Source organism: Lycorma delicatula, chromosome 9, assembly GCF_047948215.1.
Source record: "Lycorma delicatula isolate Av1 chromosome 9, ASM4794821v1, whole genome shotgun sequence".
NCBI classification, from domain to species: Eukaryota; Metazoa; Arthropoda; class Insecta; order Hemiptera; family Fulgoridae; genus Lycorma; species Lycorma delicatula.
The window spans coordinates 25,999,864-26,026,472 of record NC_134463.1 but is presented as its reverse complement, the minus strand read 5'-3'; the positions used below and the strand labels follow the sequence as shown (position 1 = coordinate 26,026,472).

The following is a 26,609-nucleotide window of genomic DNA, read 5'->3' as shown; positions in this document are numbered from 1 at the left end:
GATGACTTAACTGAACCCGAATTATAAAAGCATGTCATTGTTATTGAAAATGCAATTGTATAAAATTCTTTTTAACATTTGCTTTGATTTTATGTTTTGTAATGGTAGGATGGTAGAAAAAGCAAATTATTTAATTTTCTTTCATTGACAATTGTTTCAAGACAATTGTTAGAAGTCTAATCTTGATCTGTGTGGATCACTTTTATGTATTTATATGTTTATTCACTTACTTTAATATTTGTTGTGATGTATTTATAAATTAAAATTTTCTGCTTTAATGGTTTTTTTTTTTAGGATTAGTTGAATGCAACTGCAACTCAGTCACAAACAGTGACATTTATTTCTTCATTTGCTCTTGTTCTCATAGGCATGGTCCTTTAAATATGTATATATATATATATATATATATATATATATGTGTGTGTGTGTAAATAATTTTAAATTCTATTAAACAATCCACCTAGTACAGAATATTAAATTAAGACACATCTTACCTTAATTTTTAATAATTTAAATTTATTAATGAGGATGCAGGATCCTGCATCCTCATTCATGATTGAAATAATTATATTGTATAATAAAAATAAAACTACTAAAATAATAATTCCATATTAATTTACACATGTGTTGCTATCTATTGCAGTTTTTTTAAGAACATCTTCATCAAACACTATCTGATGGTTTATCAAATTGAAATTTTCTGTTATAGTTGGTTTATTTAATATAACTTAAGAGTACAAAGGAATAACATAAATTTTAAAAAGATTAATTTCAGTAAATTAATATATATATATGTTTCCTATTTTTTTTTATTGTATATAAAAAAAAAATTTTTTATTAACTTTTTTCATGGTCATGTATTCACTTATTTTGTGCTCCTATAAGGAAAAAATTAAAATGGTCTGTGGTTAATAATTTTTGCTAATGAAATTACTATGTGTAAATTTTTAAGCTTCTTCTTTTAAGAGTGAATTCTTCTTTCTACTAAATAAAATTATACACAATTTATTATCTATGAGAATCAATTGCGCTACAATTTTTCTGGATTCTTGTATCTGCTGGTCATTTCAACTGTAATAATTGTTGGTAATTTTAACTGTAATGCCATCTGTGTAGATGACACAGTTTCAGATCAAAAGATTACAATTTTTAAGTAACTAAAAAATTTGTTTTTTTGTATTAGTTGCTTTATTGTTTATGAAGTTAATTTTAGTTTATTATCTGCTCTGAATCAGATAAATTGTACAATGTTTGCTTCCATTTTCTGTTTCCAGGTAAATTTCTGAGTTCTTAAGAGCTATTTCCTATTGAATTGTAATTTTATTCTACTGACCTCTGTTCTTTGGATCTTCTGCTGATACTATCAGTATTGTTTTTATCACTCTTTCCCCCCTCGTTATATATCTCAACCAATTAGCTTATCGGTTTGAAATATATCTGATTAATAAGTTGCATTCTCCTTTACTCCCATTATTACTTCGTTTTATATTGTGTCCATTTAATTTTCATTATATGTATGCCTATATTGAGATGGCTCTTACCTTTCTTTTTTTTACCTTCTATGTTTCATTTTATCTTATTATAAGTAGTTTATAATTGTTCATTGTATGACTAATTTTATTAAAAAAGAGCAAAAATGTTTTGTATTTAAACAGCTAGTGCTTTAAAAAATAGCTTGTTTAATTAAAAATGAGCTTTTCTGGTCCTATTTTTTTTTTTTTTTTCACTAGTTAAATAAAATTTACAGGGTGTTATTATTTTTTTCTATTTTGCAGGCTTACAGGTAGCTAAAGAAATTCAGTCTAAATCAGGTCCTAAAGTTGTTGATTTTAAATCAGTTGCTCTAAAGGAATTCAAGGAAAAAATTGAAGCATTAAGAGAAGAGGTTAATCAGTTTGCAAACTCATTTCCAATACCTGGTTGTGGTGAAATTTAATCAACTTAGTTTTTATTTTGATAATTATAAGCTTATACATTAGTTTTTAAGAAACATGCATTCATGTAATTAATTACACAATTTGTACGCTATAACCAAAAATACAGTCTAATAATATTAAGATGACTCCCGAAATTATTTTTAACGTGTGGTGTGGTATAGTTATTTTTGTTGTTGTTCCAGTTTCTATTGTTTTATTATTTATATAATGCTCACATATATACAGAAAATTTACTTACGCAGGTTATGCTACCAATTTTCTCTCCTTTTTGTCCAGTATCAGATGTTTGATATTGGACAATAAGAGAACTTAATGTAAGACAGGCTGTAATTTAAGACTATGCGTCTATATGTTTTATACTAGTACAATTTTTAAAAACCATTTGAGGTTGTAAGTTACTATAAATAATTTATAAATGCTGTTCAAGAGCAGAGTTAAAAAGGGAAAAAATTAAATTGATATGGTTTTTGTAAAAATAAAAAAAATAATTTGTTAAATTTTCTTTTAATATGTAAAATATAATTGAGATTATTTTAATATTCATCTTTGCCACTCAGCTTACACTGGTTTGAAGGTAATTGTGTTTTTATACGAGCGGTACTTATATCAATTTGTTTTTTAAAGATTTGATTGTTTCTCTTCTAATTAGTGTACTGTTGTCTGTTGAGGATGTTTTACAATGAAATATAAAAAATTAGAGTATTTTTTTTTTTCTAAAATATTTTCAACATCCAAAATAATTATGTTGTATAATTATTTTTTTATGTTGAAAAATATTTAAAAAATATAAATATTATTTTGAAACAAATGATAAGATTCATTGTGTACCTTTTTCTAAGGGAAAAATGTTTTGAATCTGTTTTATACTGGTTATTTTAATAATTTAATCTCTTATCTATTATTTTCTATTTGTCTGAATTCTGATTAAAGAAAAAGAAAAAGAAATGAAATGCTTTTTGGAAATAAATTTTGGTATTCTCAAAAATGTTACTGGTAGTTGTTATTTTTGTTTTTGTTTTTATAGGATTATTTAATTACTTGGGGATAACAGTATTGCTGAATTAATTATAGGATTTTTTAGTTAATAATTGAGGCTAAATTAATACTAAATTGCCCAGTATTTTTGCAAAAAAAAAATAAATAGCTGTTATCTAAAACCTGATAACTGTTAATTTGCCTGGTAACTTTTAATTTAAATCCTAATAGCTGTTTATTTTAATAGCCTGTTATTTTGTGCTGAATTTATACACATTAGGCAGTGAGCTGTTTCTGTTACCCTTGGCAACTTCAGTTTTGTTTGGCAGCTCATTTGTTTCTATATCACTAGACCAATATCTATTATTTATTTTATAATAAAAAAAAAAGTTATACTACTGTTACATTTTTAGTTTTTGGTGCCTGTATCAAGTGAAAAAGAAACCATTAATAGCGGCTGACATCATTCTGTTTGTTTTTTTTATAAATTACATTAAACTTAATGCTAAAGAATATGAAAAACAATTATTATTACAGTTATTAGTTATTTTGTTAAGAGTTTTGCAACTGAAAGAAAGATAAGCATAATTTAAATAATTTACTGTTTTCTTCTCAATAGATTTGCAATTCCTATCTACACTAGTGAATAAAGTATGCCTCTTTAATGACTCTGCTCTGATTTGTACTATGGTTTTAAGTTAATTTGCAGTAATTCCTTAAAGTCATCCTGTATTCTTTCCTGGAGTCTTTTACTTGCGTTTGTTAAATTATTCTGTTAAATTATTTATTGCATGTTAATATCATTCAAACCATCAGATTATAATAATAAACCTACTTTATTCAATTTTATTTTGTATTGTTTATAGTATTGCATAAATTTATGTTAGTGTTTAGTTTTATTCTTTTTATTATTTCTATTCATTTCATGTATTATAATTTCACTTTATACATCTTGAATTAATTATTTTTTACAATTTTTTTAATATTTTTTAACAATTGGACCTATTTATGGAAAAAGGAACCAACCCAAACATCATTAGAACTGAGATATTAAACATCAAAGTTAGGGCTACATTCTAATTATTTTTTGAAAAATACAGTAATTTTCAGGAGGGTTCCTTTTTGCATTAAACAGTTTTCTTACATAAATTTATATAGTATTATTGGTTTATCGTTGAAAGAAAATAATACAAGCTATATTATTAATCTTATTATTATTATTATTTAAAAAAATAAAAATGTATTTTAAAATAAAACCATAAAAGCTTTACGTTTGTAATATAAAAATTAATAAATAAAATCTTATAATTAACAGTAATTTTAAAACATTCAGTATATATTTACAATATACCTATGTAAATATACACTTTTCTTTAATAAAATTAAATTACCAACCTCTGTTGCTAAGTAGGTAGCGTCTTGGCATTTTGTGCGGAGGTCCTGGGTTCAGATCCTGATCAGGCATGGCATCTTTTAATACATTACCAATTTTTACCATTATAAAAAAAAAAAAAAACACGTATTGTAAGTTAATGACACATTAAAACCTAAACAGATTTTAATGTGTCAATAATCTGGAGGACTTCTTTATCATCTTCTACATTTTTATCAGGAAACGATATATTTATAAAAATAATCAGCTGATTGAGGGATTTAATGCCTCTTAATTGAACATTGATTTAATGCCTTTTAATTTTTTAGTTGCAATACTATTCCTGTCAGGCCAAACTGGTCTTTACTGAGATACTTGAAATCAGACATGGCATCAGAAGTATTCATTAATTTTAACTGTAAGAGCATTGCAATTGTCTTTTTTCAATGTTTTAAATTATAACTTGATACAATCATAAACAAATTTTTTTTAAAACAATAAAAACTTGCTACCTCATTTTTTATCAGTAATGTACAAATTGTACATTATAGTCAGCCGTTTCAGATGGAAATAATTCTACATCAGTTTTTTGTTGCCTGTAATCTTATTTATATTTCAGAATGTTGGAAATAACATCTTTTACCTCATGCACGAGGTGTGTTCAAAAGTAATGAGAATTTTGTTTTTTTGAAAGAATGTTATTTATTCGTCTACGTCCCCGTTAGATATTATTGCACGTATGCCAGCACTTTTTCCAATCCCTGAAACACTTCTGGAACTTGATCTTTGGAGTAGTGTTTAGCTCTTTCAGCTATTCGCTTTTAATCTCATCTGTGCTTGTAAACAACAGCCCTGAAAGGTTTTCTTTATTTTTGGGAATAGAAAAAAGTCACATGGCGCCATGTCTGGTGACATGGCAGCTGGGGTATCATTACATTGTTGTTTTTGGCTAAAAATTGATGAACAAGCAATGAAGTGTGAGCAGGCGCATTATCGTGGTGCAAAAGCCATGAATTGTTTCAGCACAAATCTCGGTGTTTTTTTCAGATTGTTTCACTCAAACAGCGTTGAACTTGTAGATAATTCTCCTTACTGATTGTTTTATCTTGTTGGCAAGAACTCATGATGCACTATGCCATTAAAAGTGAAGAACACTGTGAGCACCTTTACATTCAACCTTACTTGTCAAGCTTTTTTTGGTTTTGGTGATCCAGAATGCCTCGACTGGGAAGATTGAGCCTTAGTTTCGACATCATATCCGTAAACTCATGTTTTATCATATGTTATGACACGTTTCAGTAGTTCTGCATCGTTGTTGACTTCATTGAACAACTCCTGAGCAACTTCCATTCGCTGCTGTTTTTGTTCAAAATTCAAAATTTTTGGAACAGATTTTGCTACCACACGTTTCATACCCAAAACATTCAAAAACATTTCATGGCATGAGCCAATTAATATCCCAACATCATCAGAAACTTCTCTGATTGTGCTTCAGCGATCATTCATAATCATTTCTTTCACGTTTTCAGTGGTTGTTGATGTGCTGGGGTGTCCGGGGTGCTCGCCATCTTCAATGTCTTCACGACCTTCTTGGAAACCCTTATACCACTCATAAACTCTTGCTTTACTCATAGCAGACTCAGCAAGCAATATTTAACACTTAAAACATTGCTACACTTTATTCCATTCTTATAGCAAAATTTAATACAAATTTTATGATCCATTATTTGTACGAATAAATAATCGCCAATCGTATTAAAACATATGTTATAACAGACTAAACATCCAATATGGCTAAAAATGTACAGATACTTTTCAGACATGTTTACCAATACAACAACAAAAAAAACTTGAGAATTGGAGTAATACAACCTGCAAAATTTCAAAATTCTCGTTACTTTTTGAACACGCCTCGTATTTGTTCATCAGACATTTTTCTTCACCCAGATTGCCTTCCTCATGTTTCTGTTAAATATGTTTTCTGTTTTTGAAGAGCACTTATTAACTCTCTTTGTTGAAATGAAAAATGTTAAACAATTTCTGTGCATGCTGTAACACTGCTAATCCGATATACCCAACAGAATTTTGTTGTTTTACTGCTTATAGCATTAATAGCATATATGTAGCAATTTTTTTTTTCTGTATCTCTTTTATGGCCAAGCAGATAACAGCAAGGTGCTTGCCGAAGGGAGTAGAAGTATGGCTGTAAGTAGAGGAAAAAGTGCCTTACTATTTGTATGGCTCTGCCATACATGACACATGTTTTGTAATTTATAATCTCCTAACTCCTTAAATTTATTAAATTCAACGCAACACTCATCTGGAGGAACTTTTTATAGAAATTTCATAATAGGATTATAGTTATTATTAAGTATTTTAGCCGTTATATTTTTTATTTAAAAAATTATCATCTTTATGTTATTTATTTCACATTCTTTCAACCCTACTTAAGTTTCCATCTTTTTGTGACATGTTGGCAAGCCTATCTCCAAATGACTATCTTTTTATTTTGCAAAAAATTATTGTCTGCTAGCTTTAAAACATTAATATCATGTCATCTCTCATTATTATAATAATTGATTCATGTTCAGGTGTCAAGTTCTTGTACCATTTTTCTTTCATGATTTTAAGGTTATAAACAAAACTATTATACTCAAACAGCTGGTCATGAGTTATTTCAGGATATCCATCTTATTGTTTTGAAAGTATCATAACCCTCTTAATGTTTTCCTCCAAATCTATTTGTCTTTAATTTTTAAATGACCCTCGCATATATTATAAGTCAAACATCTCATGCAAGGCTAAATTCAACATTATGAAGTAATTGGATAAAATGAATTGCAACAATTTAGTTGAAATGATTCAACAAATTTAGGAGGAAAAAGTAAATGTTTTCATAAAGCAAAAAAAAAAAAAAAATATCAAAGTATTTTTCTTGATTGTTGTTTTTTAACATCAACAAATTTTATTAAGAAATATTCATGAAACTAAAAGTGATTGATTTACTAATAGTATTAAGATAATTCCAAATACCAAGTCAGTACCATAACCTAATAAACGAAATGTAAAATACTAAATATAGAAAAGAAAGATGAGATGAGCTTTGGTTCATTTTTATCACAGAGTATTACAACAGTTGGTTCTGTATTGCAAAAATTAATTTCTACTTTTTTATACTCTTAGTTGATGTTAACTAAAAAATTTTAATTTTGTTGAACGGTTCCTTGCACAACTAGATCCAATTTTACCAATACCTTTCCTTTTATAATTTATGTATATATATTTCTTATTGTTACCATATAAAATAATGGAATGTTTAGGTATGGAATGACAGTAGAATGGAAGTTTGTATGAATATTTTAAAATAAGGTACTTCACATGTAAGATGTTTCCCTTGAGAATTTTCTAAGCGTACTCATATTTCATTGAACTTTTGTTGTACTGAAAGTACAAAGAAATATTCTGTTTTCTCTAACTGCTGTTGGTCTGGCAACAGTTACATATTTCATAAAGTGTTTTTTGGGAGTATGTAATACTGAACCGTAAAGTATTATTTTGATATTTTTATTATGAAGAAGACTTATATTTACATAAATGATAGTATTGTATTGTATTTTGTAAGAAATTAATTGTTTTCTGTTCAGTTAATCAAATATGAAGGCTATTCAAGACATGAAAATATAAAAGATTCTGAATAAAATTTTGATGCCAATTTACAGACAAGGATGTGAATTTTATTGATACCGTTGTTTTTTTAATAGCTTAATAGTTGTTTTTTACTAGTGTAGAATTTTAGGAGTTCTCTTTTCTGTGCTTTGTAAAAAATCCTTATTTTAGTCATTAAGACATTTAATATTGTCATATGATATTTTGCAATGATGCCATTACATTAATTCTGATATGTAATATTTTTATAAGCATTTATAGTTTTTAAATTGGCAAATCCACCATCCTGTTTATTTCTTTTTTACATTTTTAAATCAGTTGGTACACTGCACTGATGTATTATCCACATACATTACATGTAAACCCATTGTATATTACAGGTCATTGTAACTGTTATATTATAAAACAGCAAAAATGACATACAATTTAAATCTACACTTTAAACAAATGCAAACATATGGAAAAAATGAATTTATAGCTATTAAATTCTACAGTAATCATCAATTACGCTTGGAATCATCTAATTAGTAGTTGATTTCACAACTGTGCATGCAGCAATTGTCATTAAATTTGAAATTATATAATAATCTAAGTCAGTGCTTTTGGTTCATCCTGATTGGTGAATATGTATGCCTTGTCACATTACTCATTAGAGTATGTTTTTTTTTAGGTTTTGTAAGAGGAAAGACATTTGAATACTGTTAGAATATAATCAGAAATTTGATAATTAACCACTTGAAAAGTTACCATTAGTTACTGTATTGTATTAGTAAATAACTGATCTTTTTTACATCTTTTGAACAGACATTTTTTATATAAGGAGTTATTAAAATCAAGCAATTTACCCTCTGTTTATAATACTTAATCATTAAACAGCATCTGTGTATAGAGTACTTGCTCTTTTCAGTGACTGACTTTTAGACGTGGTTGTTATAGTGTGTGCCAGAGTTCCATTCCATATATATTTCATGATATTTTAAATATTTTTCTTCCAAAGATTTTTGTTAATGATATTTATCTTTAAATTTTTATAACTACTACTGAAATATAATATACTGCATACTGAAACAACTGATATTGAAATATAATTACTGCATTTATTTCAGCATCTGATATGTTTTAAGGCAAATAAAATTCTTATATTTAACATTATCACCAGTTATACTTTATTGATATTGTTTTCTGCATTAGTATTTTATGCTTAAAATTAGTTTATTTTAATGTTTTTGTTTACTATTCTGTATTTTTTTTTTTTTTTTTAATAAAATTGATTTTGTTTTAATTTTTTGTTACCTTTTCTTTATCTTACTATTGTCTTAAATTCTTCTATATTCTGGTAAATCTTACCATGATTAAATTGTTTATGTATGAGTTATATCATAAAATTTGTAATTTACATATATCTTATTCTTAGGAATTTGATGATGAATTCAGATTATAATCATGAATGAGTTTTGTAGTGTTTGAAAAATCTGTATTTGGTCTACATTGCAGAGATTTGTTTTATCTATTCATTTAAGAAATAAAAAAGTGATTTTATTGAACATAACATAATTCTTAAAATGTTATATAAAATAAAAATTAAGATGAATAGAAATCATAAACTCTTTTAATGTTAATTATTAATGTTTTGTTGATGTTATCTATTAAAAAAAATCATAGTATCTATGGTCATGAAATTTAATTTTAATATCTTATTTTGACTAAAAAAAATACATATTAAATTTGTTAAGGATTAATACCTGAGTGGTTGGCTATGGTAGGATGCGTCTCCAGCCATCCTCCAATCAACTGTAGCATATCAGTTTTTTTTTCTTATGCACTATAACAAATTTATCAGTACCTGGACATAATATTACTGTAATAAACAATTAAGTGAGCAATACCAAACTTTAAAATTAAATAACAGTAAACATATAAAATTAACAATTAAAACATGCAATATCACAATGAAAAATGTTCCTTGCACAGTAAACTATAGGTGTAAAGTGCTATTGTCTTATACTAAAGGCAGAATAAAATTTTAATGAAATAGCAATAGTAAAATTCTAAAATAAACAATAGAATTACCATTTGAGATAAATAGACAAAGCACATAAAATTAACATTCAAAACATACAATATCACAGGTGAAGTAGTAAAATTCTAATCACTAAAAAACACATTACAATAGTTATTAAATATTCAAATTTAGACACATGGCCTTAGGAAATAAGACATTTGATAACACTGTCATATTGTTCCCTAAAATATTTTGGATGTTAAACCCCTAATTTAAATTTCCGATGCAATACCGCATAAAAGAAAGTTCACAAGGATGTGGTGTACCGTTACTTGGCAGTCGCAGCATAATAAACAAGTCCATTCTTCCGACTCATCTGTGGGGTTAATATGCCTTATTCGCAATAAGAATAATAACAAATAGTTATTTCCTGTCGACGGTTAATCCTTCATGAAGAGCTCCACGGTAACAGTGTTTTTAACTGTGTAAAGTTTATTGTTGATGGTAGCATTCCATTCACTTTGTCATAAATCATGAACCACCCTCTTCAAAAAACAGACAAGATTGTCTGAAACAACGCCATTAGTGAAAGGAGGCTACAAACAAGCCTCTTTCTGCACAATCAGTGTGCTCATTGCCTGAAATTCCAATATGGCTAGGGATCCAACATAAGCTTAAAGTTGTGTTAGGCTGTTATATATAAAAAATAACAGACTATTTCTCATGGACAACGTTGTGTCTGGAGTGTATGTCATTAATTGCCTGCAAGGCACTATGGAATCTGAACAGACAAGTATATGTCAAAATGTTGGGCCAATTATATTTAAGGCCTTATTATTAATAGCATGCAACTTTGCGATGTAAACACTGACAATGCTGAGAAGGCCAAACGTGTATATTCTATTGGCAACCACAAAAGCACAACCAATAAAATATTGTTTTTAAAGTTGTATGTATAAACTGTAGCATCAGGATTCATGCTGTTTATAATATTATAAAATCTTTCTCTTACGATTACCGAATTCATGTACTTTTTTTGAAGTCTACAAAAACTAAAACAATTTACAAAAGAAGGCCACCAAGGGGGGTTAAAACATTAGAGTAATACTAAAAACTGAAGGTATTTGTGATAATAAAAGGCGATGAGATCTGATGCCCAGTGGAGCAGTAATTCTCGCCTACTCCTGATATTGATTAAAATACGGGTCCCAAACAGGCACATCATATGTCAGATGATTTGGTTGCGCTTTAAGCTAGCTATATAAGAGCAGATCATTTGGTTTTGTGTATTCCAAAGAGATGACTTGCCACTGTCAACTAGAAGAGTTACCACAGGGCTTGAAAAAAAAATACATCTGTAGTAAGAGGATTAATAAGTGATGGGCAATATCAACCATCCTAAGATCAGTGGCTCATGCAGACTGTAGTCATAGTCCGAGTGGCAATGGATCAGAGCTTGGTAGAAGCGCAACATGCTCCCAGCAGTAGAAGTACTCTACCAGCTCCCCAGCAAGCAGCAGATAGAATTCTCAACATGTCTAATATTTTTAGCCATTAAATCTTAAGCTCTTTTAAATGTGTTGCCCACGTCAGTTGTATGTCAAACCACAATCTAAAAATCTAACGCAGGTGCATGGATCACCTTATAAAAACAGTGAGGGTCAACTTGTTACCTCAATCAGGAGATGGAAATGCATTTTGTTTTCACTGTGGAAAAGGTGAATCCAGTCGTTTTCTCCATGGTTCTAAATAGGTTTTGGAGCAGCTTCTTGGCAATAGCTAAACGTCTGAATGCTACGCAAATTGAAAAAATCATCTACAAACAGTGAACACATAACGGGTTTTCTCATGAAGTTTTTTATAGTATTTGTGGGTACGGGAAACAAGGTAACACTTATGAATTCCCTGTGGTATTCTGTTTTCTAGTGTAAATTGTTCAGATATCGTTTGAACCCAAAGGATTGACTACTGACACCATGATAAATGCAAGGAGATTTCCTTGTATACTCCATTCATGTGTATTTGGGATTCCTCTCTTCCAAACCATGTTGTATACCTTTCACATATAAAAAAATACAACAATCAGGCATTGGTAAAGTAGGAAGGTGTTTTGAATAACAGATTCCAGGGAACTACATGATCAATGGACAATCTGTCTTGGTGAGACTGCATTGTTAGGGGGTGTCTCTCAAGGTACTGCACTAGATAACAATTTATCATTCGTTCATCAACTTGTGCAAGATGCTGGAATCAAGGAGATAGGATAATAACTTAGAAGGGCATAATATATCTTTACCAGGTTTCAGTATGGGTATTACCAATGAAAACTAGAAAAACCTGGTCGAAGAATAATTTGTTATAGATAGATAAACAATGTTGTAATGTAGTATCTGATAGATGAGATAACATACTGAGTCTGATATCATTTCTTGGGGAACTGTCAACCAAATTATTCTAGGCATGCCAACTCATCAAAAGAAAAGGGAATGTTTAATTCATTTCTTGAGTTTCCAATAACAAACAGGACACTTTCTACTTGCAACTTATACCTCATAAACTCAGGACAGTATTACAATGTAAGGGAAACTGACAAGTGAGTTTCCAAATGTTTCGCCACATCAATTGGTGTGGATCACCACCACAACAACACAACATCCTCTGATGAGGATGCTGTTGTTTTTCAGTCAATTAGCAGTAGAGATTGTCATGGCCCAAAGATTTCTCCTAATAACCGATGTGGAGTTATATGAGAAATGGTATCCACATAATTCAGGCATGATTTCTGTTTAGCACACCAAAGCACTCAGCAATAGCATTCGGCTCTCAAATTTCAGAAGGCGCAGATCAATTTTGTCATATGCCTTCAAATAAAATTACATTAAGCCTTTGCAACAATCCGTTAGTGCACTACTCTAGTCTTCATTCCACAGACGAACAACAGGCTGCCATGAATTTCCAGATGTTAGAGAGTTAAATTCACGTGCACTATCGAGTATCTCATGTGAAAACATGGCAACTTGGTGGATCACATTACCCACTCTTGTCGTATTGGCCAAAAGAGTCTTTGTATCCAATCCAATCTGCTTTCTCAGTAACCCACCTGTGTGCCAGGCTTTGAGTGAGGCAAATTATTATTACTGACATATAACAGCTGACTTGTGTTAGCTTCCAAAGAAGTTTTTGGACATATGCCAGTTAAGACATGGAAGTAGGGATGCTGATCACAAAGACAGATTGATGCACAAAAATGTACCTGATGAAGATGACATAAATGTGTATGACCCATCATTCAACAATAAAAGATCTAAGTTTTGCCTCAGTCGATCAACTGTGGTACCTCGAGAAGAACATGATGAATCCGATGAATAGTGATGGGCGTCAAAATTACAATTATTAGGCAGGGCAAAGGAATCTATGATGAGTTCAACCTCACTGACATCAAAATTTTGGGGAAGGTACAAGTGGCAGATATTAATTTTAAATTGTGCCAATATATCACTGCTGCTGCAGGAATGCTTGTTGCCAGCTGAATTCGTGTGGCTTATATGTTTTTCTTCAGCCCAATGTCCACTACTATCAGTTTGATGGTCGCAGATGTAGGCTATGAAAAGACCTTGAAAAGATCTATGAAAAGATCTTGTGGATGGAGGTGAGTTTCCAGCAGACACAATATCAATGGACGTTTTACTTTAGTAGGATTTCAATATCCTCATAGCAGGAACAAAGGGCCACAAACATTCCAATGACTAATATTTATACTCGTAAATATTAATTTTTCTATATATATATGTATAAAACTGTGTGCAGATTATTTATCGAATATTATCCATACAATCTTTTTTGTGTTTATTAACTTTAGGAAGTTCTTCAGGCACTTCATCTGCCACCATATCCTTGAAGAGACCTTGAAATGGCGGTGTGGATTTGGAAGCCTGGGAGACCAGATTTACCATACCAGGCAATAAATTTTTAATAGAGCCCTTCATAGGAATATTGGTGGTTTACTGTATAGTTAATGCAGTGGAAATTTTATGTGGTGGTGTACTGACTGAAGTGGTTTTTGGTAAACCACTGTCAGTCTTTCCATCAGAAATATCCTTCCCTTTTTTGAACTCTTAGTGAAATAGTGGTTGTGAGCAAAGCAACTTGATAAGATAGCATCTGAACAAACTATTTTAACACACTGCAGGATCTGCATTATTGATTACCTGCATTTGCATGTGCTTGCATTGAAGTAGTGGCAAAAGAAACGTCTGGTTTAACCAGGTTCCTCCAGTTCAGCATCTTTTTATATTCTTTTTGTATGGCCAGAAAAGATAGCTTCTGCTGGTACAAATTTTGAGAATTGCTTTCTCTTTCAAAGTCGGGCAATCTTGTGAACAAGCTGAGTGTGATCAACCACAGTTCGCACATTTTTCTTCTTTAGCAGCACATATTGCAGTTTTTGAACAAGTTGTAATGTTGCCATATCTTTGACATTGGAAATATCCCTATAGGTTGTGGATGAATGGTCGTACTAAAAACGACAGGTAACCTACTCTTATTTTCTCCGGAGGTACAGGAAAGTTGAATGTTAGTATAACAGAGGGAGTAGGTTCCTCCATTATGCTGTGATGTTTCATTATTCACTTCACCTGTACATACCTTGGGGAGGGAGCTTATCACCAATCTTACTTAACATGATCTCCAAAAGACCCAGGCAAAAGATTACTCCTCGGCTGATATTCAAGGAATTGTAGCATACCCATTTTTATGTTTATACTTCCTGTATTGGTAAGAGGTAGGAGTTATTGACTCTGTCATTAAACATCATTACCATTATTAAACCGTCTCTATTTTATTACTTCCTGACTATTTTTTGGTAAACCACTTAACCTATTATTACTTTATCAGGAAAGGTGAAACCTTTTGAAGGGTGCCTCCTTCCTTATTGTTTTGCTGAACTACAAATCTGATGTTTTTATACTGTGGACAGGATGTGTTGCCATTTAAACTATTATCTTCAATATAGTTGTGGCCTAGTGGTAGCATTTTGACCTTTCATCCAGAGGTCCCAGGTTCAAATCCCAGTTAGGCAAGGCATTTTTCATATGCTAAAAATTTCCGTTTTGGGTAATGACCACAGCAATTGTGCCCATAATCTCAAAAATAAAAAGAAGGAATTCTTATTTTTGTCAGACAATGCTGAGAGACGTCTTTTCATTTGACATTGTGTGGTAGTTTTTTCAAATAGACCACGAACCATCTTAGGAATTTTTTCAGGGATAGTAATTTTGGCCCCATGAATATGGGGAAATACAAGACCACCTCTGTAGATTCACGGCTAGAGCCACATAGACTGACTGTCTATAGATTCTTAATTATACATTTGAAATTGATTACTGTAAGGCAGGAAGAACAGAATACCTCAGAGTAGAGATGTCAACAGCAATTCCAGTGGATAATTTTTAAGATTTGAGTTAAAACTGAAAATCCATTACTGAAATCTGTAATTATGGAAAATGTTCTTTTATAATAAATAATTAATTATCTTATCCAGATGTAAAAAAATTTGGTTACAAAATAGCAGTTGAAAATTACATAAGTGCAACTGCATTCTCCAATGTGTATATCTGCTACACCTTAAAAATACATTTTTAATTAATGTCAACTTGTATCCACAAATATTTCTTGCAGTTTCAAAATTTGATTTATGCAATTGTACCAAATGTTGAAAATTTCCCTTTTGTTGAACTTTATTTTTAGTATATGTAAGATTAATTTCTATTTATATTATAGAGATAACTAACAGTTATCTCTATAATAATTAATTTATCTCTACTAACAGTTATTGTATAGTTTCTAATTTTTCATAATAATGTAATAATTTCCTTAACATCAGTATTTAAAACTAGAGCAAGGATTTTGCTGTAATCTCTGTTGTTTTAAGTATAACAACAAACATTTCTGTAGTTATTAAATCTCTTCCTTGCTCTAGTGGTCTCCTCATCTTCTGGTAAGTACTGGATTAAAAAATTAATTTGTAAAATTTAATGTTGTTATTGCTTTATTTATTATTTATGAGTTTTCAGGTACACTCATTGCATGAAAAATGATTGAAGCTGCCTGTGGACTCAAATGAAGATAACAATTATAGATATCTCTAGAACTTAGGATCATATAATCAATCATAAAATTTCATATAAAAAATGTACATATATCATAACTTCATGCAATTTATAAAGTAAGCTTCACCAATAGGATCATTCCAGACTGTGCGTATTTGTTACCAGTTAATTAACCATCTCTTTCTAATAATTTTACTATTGAATGTGAATAAGCATCGCATAGCTTATTAGTTTTCATCACTGTTTTATTTAAATTATTTTTCCTACCATTTACTGTTTCTTTTCTCATTGATATTATTTAAAGATTACAGTTATTGTTTAAAGATTCTAAATCATACATATTTTCTGTGTAGGGGAACTTATGCCCCGCAAACTGCATATAATTACAACCTGATGATTCTGTAACAACTAATCCCTGATGAGGAGTAGTTTTCTGGAAATTAGTATATGTACCATTGTTCAATTAAATGTATGCATTCGTATATACAGGTGATTTTAAACTGCAAGGCAATCTCTTAGGAGATGATTTTATAACCAAAAATAAGAAAAAAAGTTCATATAAACATAGGTCAGAAAACAGTTTGTTAGCAAATTTCGGCTTGCAAAACATATATATAGCCCCCTGCTTTCTGCTCCCTCTGTGAAATTAAACTGTATTAAAATTCTTGGGGTACAAATTGAGGGATAGATTTGTTGCTTCCTTATGGTTTTTGATCTAAGAAATTTAATAAAAGTGGTCGTAGACCCCTATCTCATTTAGGTTCCAAGAAAAATCGGGTAAACCATGAAAAAGTTTGGTCCGAAAATACACTTTCTTGGTTTGGAAAAAATAACTTTGTTAATTTACCAGTAAACAAATAAAAAATTTCTAGTTAACTTTGTCGATAATTTAATTCTGAGAAAATTGATGTAAATAATTATTAAAATTAAACACAAATTTGAAAAGTTCAACTTTAATGAGAAACAAAACATACAAACTGGATCGGAAAAATGATACAATTTTAAACAACAATTTTCATCAATGTTTGAAAAATAAATGAAAACAAATAGAAAACTTATCAATAACAGAAAAAAATGAGTTAAGTAAAATAAATATATTTAATTCACATAATTTTTTTAATTTCTTTTAAACATTATTAAATATCAACATGATTACTTGAAAAAGTGGCAAACATTTCTTCAGAGCAGTTGTTCAATGTGGCCACCATTCCCTTCAGTACGTAGTTCAGCTCGGCAACCCATGCTAGATGGGCACATACGAGTATAATAGCATCATTATTGTTTGTAATAGTAGCCCCAGCTTCTATTATATGATGTTTCAATCCTTCTCTCGTGCCAATACATGGGGAGTAAACTAATGACTTGATCCAACCCCAAAGGAAAATGTCTGTTGGTGTGAGATCAGATCGAGATGGCCATTTTACTTTTGACCAATCCATTGCTTTCTAAATGTATTATTTAAATGATTCACCTAATCTCAGCAGGTGTGCCATCATTGAAAAAACACATCTGCAAGTGGAATATCTTCCAAGAGTTTCATCAGATTTGTTTATAAAAAATGTAACTACTGCTCAATATTGAGCTTGATGGTAAGAAAATGGCCCTACGAGATTTTCACCAAGAAGACCACAACACGTTAAACAAAAAAGTGCATTGGAAATGACTTGTAGCAATCTCATGGGGATCTTCATTTGCCCAAATGTGAGTGTTTCAATAAATTACAGTGCTCTTTTCTTGTTAAACAGGATTTATCTGTAATTAGAATATTACTTAAGATATCAGGTTATGTTCACATTTTTAATTAATCATCTACAGAATTTCATCCGTTTATCAAAATCAGGTGGTAATAACTCTTGTACATGTGTTGTATCGAATGGGCATAATTGTTGCTCCCATAACGTTCTCCATGCAATTGATTGGGAAACATGAAAGCAATGTAACAACCTTTTACTTGAGGTGGAAGATATTCGTACCACATTCAATTCTTTAATTTGTGTTTAATTTTAATAGATGTTATTTACATAATTTTTTTCAGAATTAAATTCTCTACAAAGATAACTAGAAATACTCATTTTTATTTTTCTTAATGTGATAACCATTAAACATTTGAGTATGTCCAGTATGTATGATAAACATTAGTTAATTTTACAATTTTTTTTTTCTAATTATTTTGATTTGTACTTTCAAAGGTCAATCTGGATAATTGACATTCACTGTATTTCTGATTAGAACTATGTTTTTTTTTTATGTAAATAAATGACAGTTTATATTGATATACTAATTATTTTGTAATAATGTTTATTTTCATATTTGAAAATAGTTTACAAATAAATATTGGTTTTTTATTATTATTACTAAAAAACTTCTACTTATCTAAAACATTAATTTTTACATTTAAAAAAAATTTATTGCTTATATAAACATTCATAAATTATATTAATTATGTGTTTCTAACATTAATTTATATATGTGTGTATATAAACATATTTTTTTTTCTAAAAAAATTATATATATAATTTTTTTAGAAAAAATAATTTACAAATAAATCAATACTATTTTATTAGAAAACTTTACTTATCTAAAACATTAATTATATATAGTTTTTGCATATATTTTGTTAAGTTTATATATATATATATATATGTATATTTAATTGTACTTGCTACTTACCGTCTAGTATTTTTTTAGTACTTCTTGAGAACAAACAGAAAACTCTTTATGTTTAATTGATTATATTTTGCAGCATATCAGCTTGCATTCATATAACAAGAAATAAAAAGACTAAAAAGTGAGTAAAATTAAATGTATTTTAAACTTATTCTGTTGTTAGGATGCATTGTAATAAAATTTATTTATTAAATGTTTTGGTTGACATTTTATTCTGTTTATAATTGTATAAAATTTATTTTCACACAAATGGATCGCTTACTTGGTGTTCATTAAGTATTTGTTTCAGTTTCGGGGGATAAGAAGGTATTAAATCATAGTGATTTTAGGCTGCCCTTACAACTCCTGGTTTCCAAGAGGACGGCATTCAAAAAGTTGTTGATTTCATTCATAAAGGTGTGTATTCAGTTTCATAATGAGCAGAAAGTGGCTGCAGTTAAGTTTGCTTTTCTCATAGTTGTTTTCCCCCCCGTTTAATACCTTATATTAATTGTGAGTATTTACCATTCTTTGTTTTATATTATTTTGGATAAATTTACTTATTGTATATCTTGTAATATTTGATGCATATGTTTTTTTCTGTTACCAGTACTGTTCAACAGTACTCTTGGCTTGACTACGTTCGTTTCAGATTAGATTGAGCTTTATGAACATTAGTCGGAAGCAGTGCATGACAAACTGACAGGTAAATTGATTGATGCCTTCATTGAACTGCAAATTATAAAAGCATGTTATTCTCACTGAAGACATAATTGTATAAAATTCTTTATAACCTTCGCTTTGATTTTGCGTTTTGTAATATTAAAATTAATACCATTCTGGAATAAAGAATGGGGATAATAGAAGTGGTAGTATGGTAGAATAAACAAATTATTTAATTCTCTTTCATTGCTTAGATTATTGTTAGAAGTCTAGTGTTGTCCTATAGCTCACTCATTTGTTTGTTTATTCATTTGCTTTAATTTTTTTTGTGATGTGTTTATAAATTACAATTTCTACTTTAATTTTTTTTTAGAATTAGTTTAATGCAATTTAGTCACAAACGGTGGCATTTATTTCTTCATTTACTGTTTATATATATTTAAATTCTGTTAAATAAACCACCTAGTACAGAATATTAAGATAAGACGTGTCTTACCTTAATTTTTTGTGAAAGTACTTTCATGGGATGCCACTCCTCATTCATGACTGAAATAATTCCATTATTGCATAATAAAAATTGAAAATAAAAATACTAAAATAATGATAATTACATAATAATTTACACAAGTGCTGCTATCTCTTGCAGTTTTTATAAGAACGTCTTCATCAAACACTATCTGATGGTTTATCAAACTGAAATTTTCTGTACTACTTGGTTTATTTAATATAATTTAAGAGTACAAAGGAATAACATGAATTTTAAAAAGATTAATTTTAGTAACATAATATATACATATATATAAATGTATATATTATATATATATATATGTATGTTTCCTATTTTTTGTTTATTGTATATAACAAATTTTTTTTTGATTAGCTTTTTTCATGGTCATGTATTCACTTATTTTGTGCTCCTATATGGAAAAAATTAAAATGGTCTGTGGTTGATAATTTTTGCTAATGAAATTATTATGTGTAAATTTTTAAGCTTGTACTTTTAATAGTGAATGTTGGTCTTTCTAATAAATAAGATTATACACAATTTATTATCTATGAGAATCAATTGCTCTACAATTTTTCTGGATCCTAGTATCTGATGGTCATTTCAACAGTAGTAATTGTTATATGGATGCTAATAACTATATTTGCTGTGGTCTGTGTTTTATAAAAAATGTAATTGTGGTTTTTCCTTTTAAGATTCGACTATCTTTTTTAAAATTTACCATGTCGGTAAGTAGTGTTTATATTTAACATTGTTGATTTGATATTTTTGTTCTTTACTCTGTAGTACATAGATTATAACGGATTATGCATTTAACCGTAAAATTTTGTTATAAAATTAATTACAAATACCATCTTATATCATCAGTCACTGGCATTGCTGACTGCTAAATTGAAGGAAGATACCAGCTTGATTACAGATTCATGAGGTATTCCAGTCTTAATACTTCATGATAAGTTGTGATTACTGAAACTTTTAACTGTAAAAGGAAATACACTCCATTAAATTTAGGAATTTTTTATACTTCTTTCCTTATAAAAAAACTGAAAAACGTAAAATATAGGTATAGAATAAATCCATTTTTCAAATTTCACTGGTGCATGTGTATACGTATGCTAGCAATCATGTGCATGCTTATGTCAATAACATTATTGGTAAGATCTGTGCAGATGACATAGTTTCAGATCTTTATTTAAAAGATTACAGTTATTAAATAACTAAAAAAATTTGTTTCTTTGAATTTGCTGCTTTATTGTTTGCGAAGTTAATTTTAGTATTATTATTTGCTTTGAATCAGATAAATTGTACAATGTTTGCTTCCATTCTCTGTTTGCAGCTAAATTTCTGAGTTCCTGAGAGCTATTTCCTATTGAATTGTAAATTTATTCTACTGACCTCTGTTCTTTGGATCTTCTGCTGATACTATCAGTATTGTTTTTATCACTCTTTCCCCCCTCGTTATATATCTCAACCAATTAGCTTATCGGTTTGAAATATTTCTGATTAAGTTGCATTCTCCTTTACTTCCATTATTACTTCGTTTTATATTGTATCCATTTAATTTTCATTATATGTATGCCTGTATTGAGATGGCTCTTATCTTTCTTTTTTTGTAGCTTCCATGTTTCATTTTATCTTATTATAAGTAGTTTATAATTGATCATTGTGTGGCTAATTTTATAAAAAAAGAGCAAAAACATTTTGTATTAAAACAACTACTGTTTTAAAAAATTACTTGTGTTATTAAAAATGAGTTTTTCTGGTTCTTTTTTCTTATTCACAAGTTAAATAAAATTTACAAGGTGTTATTATTTTTTTCTTTTATATATTTTTTATTTTTTGCAGGTTTACAGATAGCTAAAGAAATTCATTCTAAATCAGGTCGTAAAGTTATTGATTTTAAATCAGTTGCTCTATAGGAATTCAAGGAAAAATTGAAGCATTAAGAAAAAGGTTGATCAATTTACGAATTCATTTCCAATACCTGGTTGTGGTGAAATTTAACAAGCATAGTTACTTATTATAGTTTTAATAATTGTAAGCTTATACATTAGTTTTTAGGAAACAGACGTGTAGTTAAAATAGATAATTTGTGCAGTGTAATCAAGAAGGTAATCTAATTAAGTTAAGATGACATGATTTTGTTGTTCTGTTAACGTGCAATTTAGTTGTATATGTTGGCATTCCAATTTTTTTAATTTTATTAATATAATGGTCAAACATGTATAGAACATTTACTTATGCAGGTTATGCTAACGATTTTCCATCCTTTTTATCCAGCATCAAATATTTGATATTGGACAAAAAAAAGAATTTAAAGTAAGATAGGCTGTAATTTTAGACTACGCATTTATATGTTTCATACTTGTGCAATTTTTAAAAATTATTTGATATTCTGATAAGTTGCTATAAATAATTTTTAAGTGCTATTCAAGAGCAGAGTTAAAAAGGAAAAAAATAAATCATTATGAATTTTGTAAAAATAAAAAATTAATTAGTTAAATTTTCTTTTAATATGTAAAATATAACTGAGATTTTTTAATATTCGTCTTTGCCACTCAGCTTACACTAGTTTGGAGTTAATTGTGCTTTTTAAAGATTTGATTGTTTCTGTTCTAATTAGTGTACTGTTGTCTGTTACAGATGTTTTACAATGAAATATAAAAGATTAGAGTATTTATTTTTTGTTCTAAAATATTTTCAACATCCAAAATAATTATTTTATATAACTATTATTTTTTATGTTGAAAAAAGTAAAAAAAAATATTTTAAATATTATTTTGAAACAAATTATATATGATTCATTGTGTATTTTATTTTTAAGGGAAAAATGAATTTTACTTGTTATTTTAATAATTTAATCACTTCTCTATTATTTTTTATTTGTTTCTGTTATTTCCTATATCTTACAAACGAGTTGAAAATTGATTATGTTAAGAAAGTGATCCTTAATTATTTAATGAAAAGATGTATTGCATTTAAATTTGTAATAGATTTCTGATTTAGTTGTTAATACTAAATTCTAATTGAAGAAAAAACTAAATGCCTTTTGGAAATAAATTTTGGTGTTTAAAAAATGTAAATGTTAATTATTATTATTACTGTTGTTTTTATTGGACAGTTTAATTACTTGTGATAACATTGTTGCTGAATTAATTATAGGATTTTCTAGTTAATAATTGAGGCTGAATTAATACTAAGTTACCCCAGTAAGTTAGTTGTGTTATTTTGTGCTGAATTTATAATAATCCATGAGAAAGTGAGCTGTTTCCATTACCCTAGGCAACTTTAATTTTGTTTGGCAGCTCATTTTTTTCTATACTACTAGATTATATATATATATATTTTTTTTTAATTTGTTATTTTATAAAAAGAATTATACTAATGTCACATTTTTAGTTTTAGGTGCTTGCATCAAGTGAAAAAAAGAAAAAGAATCAGTTAGTAGTGGCAGACATAATTTTTGTTTGTTTTTTCTTTATAAATGATTTAATTAAACTTAATGCTAATAACAGAGTGATACACAGTTATTAATAATGTTATTAGTTACTTTATAACAGTTTTGAAACTGATAGAAAGATAACATAATTTATAATAATTTACTGTTTTCATATCAATAGTTTTGCGATTCCTATTTACGCTAGTGAATGAATAAATATGCCTTTCTTTAATGACTCTGCTCTGATTTGTAATATGGCCTTGATTTAATTTGCAGAGATTCCTTAAAGTCATTTTATATGGGTATTCTTTCCTGGTGTCTTTTACTTATATTTTGTACTTTGTTAAATTATTTGTCACCTGTTAATATGTTAATATTTTTCAAAACATCAGATTACAGCCAAAAACCTGCTTTATCCAATTTTATTTTCTATTGTTTAGAGTATTAAATGGATTTTTGTCAGTGTGATGGTTTTACACTTTTTGCTATTACTTTTTGTTATTTCTATTCATTTCATGTATTATAATTTCACTTTTTATATAGTGAATTAATTTTTTTTTCTACAAATTTTTCATTGCTTAACAATTGGACCATGTTATGGAAAAAGGAACCAAACCACTGGTCTTCAGAACTTGAGTTATGGAGTATCAAAGTTAGGGCTACTTATTCTAATCTAATTTTTTTTTTGGTCATACATTTTATGTTTTTTTAAAAAGTAGTATGCAAGTGTACATTTATTTAACAATAGTTATTTCTAAGTACTTCATATTTTTTGAAAAATACATTAATTTTCAGGATGGTTCCTTTTTTCACTAAACAATTTTTTTACATAAACTTATGTAGTGTTGTTAGTTGGTTCATCATTGAAAGAAAAGAATACAAGCAATATTATTAAATTTTTTATTACTATTTAAAAAATAAAAATGTGTACTTTTAAAATAAAAAAAATTAAAGCTTTACCTTTGATTAAATATAAACTTGTAATTGACATTAATTTTAAATCATTCAATATACCTTTGAAACATTTGCAATATACCTGTGTAAATAAATACACTTTTCTTTAATAAACAAAATCAAATTATCAATCTCTGTGGCTATGTAGGTAGCATCTCATAACTCTAAATTGCCAATATTAATTTTCTTCCATCTCAAAATCTGGAGGACCTCCCAAATCATGTTCTACATTTTATCAGGAAACATGTATATATAAAAATAATGGGTTGATTGAGGGATCTTAACGATTGATTTAATACCTTTTAATTTTTGAATTGCAATATCGTTCCTGTCAGGCCAAACTGGTTTGAGGTTGTCTTGACTGAAATACTTGAAACTGAATGTTTGTCCTTGCCTTCAACTTCAGTGAAAGAGCTACAAAAATTCTGTCTCATAAAAATGGACATAGGATGATCTTTTTTATTCATTATTTTTCTAATATTAAACCAACTTATAACCTCATTCAGTTTTCCTTTTTTTCATTTTGATACCAGATGTTCAACCTCATTTGTTGAAAAAAAGTCTGCCTACTTCATTTCAAATAAAATAAGTGATTTTTTGCAGTACTCTTTCATTACTTATTATTCTGTTGGTTTATTACTTAAATAATCCTATGGCAAATAGATGTTGTGTAGCTCAATACACAACAAAGTGTGCTCTATTTTCATAGTCATCATCATAAGGAAGATAGCTATGTCCTGGAATAAGGAATCTGTAAGGACTAATTTTCTGAAGTGTAGGATGATGACGTGCTACTTTCAAAATCAGTAAAAATTTTATGTTCCTGTTTTGCGTACAGCAATCACTCCACAAAATGAACTCTTCTTTCTTAGCTAATAGATTATTGTTTATATGCTTCATATAGCACGAGTCAACTTCTTATGTCTTCTTTCCACTTTTCCTCCAACTCATGTAGCAGAATCCTTGGTTATCTGTACCTGAATGTATGCACTGTTTTATTTGGGGCTTGTAAATATTACATTTATTGGTATTCTAGGAAATGATAGCATTTTCTTTGTACCAAATGCCAAACATTCCATAATACTGTTATTAATCAGCTAATTTCAAGTCTTCTTTCATCTTCTGACTTGTTTTTATTCAAATGTCTTTATGCTGTTTTTGTTCATATTGTAGTTTATGCATTTCCTAAGGATCAGAAGTATTTTAACATTAAGAATGTTGCACTTATTGCAATTGTCTCTTTTTAATGTTTTAAATTATAAGTTGATACAATCATAAAAGGTTTCTTGAAACATGAAAAACTTGCTACCTCTTTTTTATCATTAATTCATCTGTAGTGTATCTAGTTTTTTTCTTGGGCGCATAACAAAGTTATCAGTACCTGGACATAATATTACTATAATAAACAATTTAAGTGAATAATACCAAACTTAAAAGTAAAATAACAGTAAAGATATAAAATTAATAATTAAAACATGCAATATCATAATAAAAAAGGTCCTTGCACAGTACAGCATAGATGTAAAGTGCTAATGCCATATGCTAAAGGCAAAAAAACCTCATTGAAATATTAATAGTATAAATCTAAAATAAACAAATGAATTACCATTTGGGGATACACTATATGGCATAAATAGACAAAAACATATAAAATTAACATTGAAAACGTACAATATCACAAGTGAAATAGTAAAATTCTAATACGCTAAAAAAGCACATTAAAATAATTATTAAATCTTCATATTTAGATGCATGGCCTTAAGAAATAATTTGATAAAATTGTTGTATTGTTCCCTAAAATATTTTGGATGTTAGCCCCGAATTTAAATTTCCAATATAATGCCGCATAACAAACAATCAATGGTGTACTGTTAGTTGGCAGACGCAGTGAACTCAGATGGGTGCATTGATCCAATTCACGAGGTATCCATGAGCGAGTTTAGTATGCCCTATTCGCAAATTACAAATAATAACCTCCTGTTGACGGCTAATCCTCCATGAAGAGCTCCACAATGACACAATGTTCTTAACTGTGTGAAGTTTATTGTCGATAAACAGAAAAAATTGTCTAAAACAACACGATTAGTGAAAGTAGGCTACAAACAAGCCTTTTACCACACAATCAGTGTGCTCATTGCCTGAAATTCCAATTAGTTAGAGATCCAGCAGATGCTCACAGTTTTGTTACAGTGAAGTTATGATGTATATACACTCTTTTATATGCACTTTTATGATTGATTATATGATGTTCCAAAGTTCTTGAAATATTTACAACTGTTCTCTTCATTTGAGTCTACAGGGCGGCTTCAATCCTTTTTTATGCAATGAGTGTACCTATATTCT

At 28.7% G+C, this 26,609-nt stretch overlaps 1 protein-coding gene and 1 long non-coding RNA gene across 2 annotated transcripts in view; both read left to right on the top strand.

Moving 5' to 3' along the window:
* The window catches only part of LOC142329751 (serine hydroxymethyltransferase-like), a 51,391-nt gene extending 43,384 nt beyond the window's left edge, over positions 1-8,007 (top strand). Inside the window, exon 9 of the mRNA XM_075374505.1 lies at positions 1,776-8,007. Coding sequence (XP_075230620.1) covers positions 1,776-1,936 — 161 coding nt within the window. The 3' untranslated portion in view covers positions 1,937-8,007. The remainder of the gene's footprint in view (positions 1-1,775) is intronic.
* A 10,723-nt stretch (positions 8,008-18,730) lies between these two features.
* LOC142330094 (uncharacterized) lies at positions 18,731-24,238 on the top strand. Its single transcript, XR_012757678.1, has 3 exons — positions 18,731-18,847; positions 19,016-19,122; positions 21,719-24,238. It is a non-coding gene; the product is annotated as an uncharacterized LOC142330094 (long non-coding RNA).
* The last annotated feature ends 2,371 nt before the right edge of the window (positions 24,239-26,609 follow it).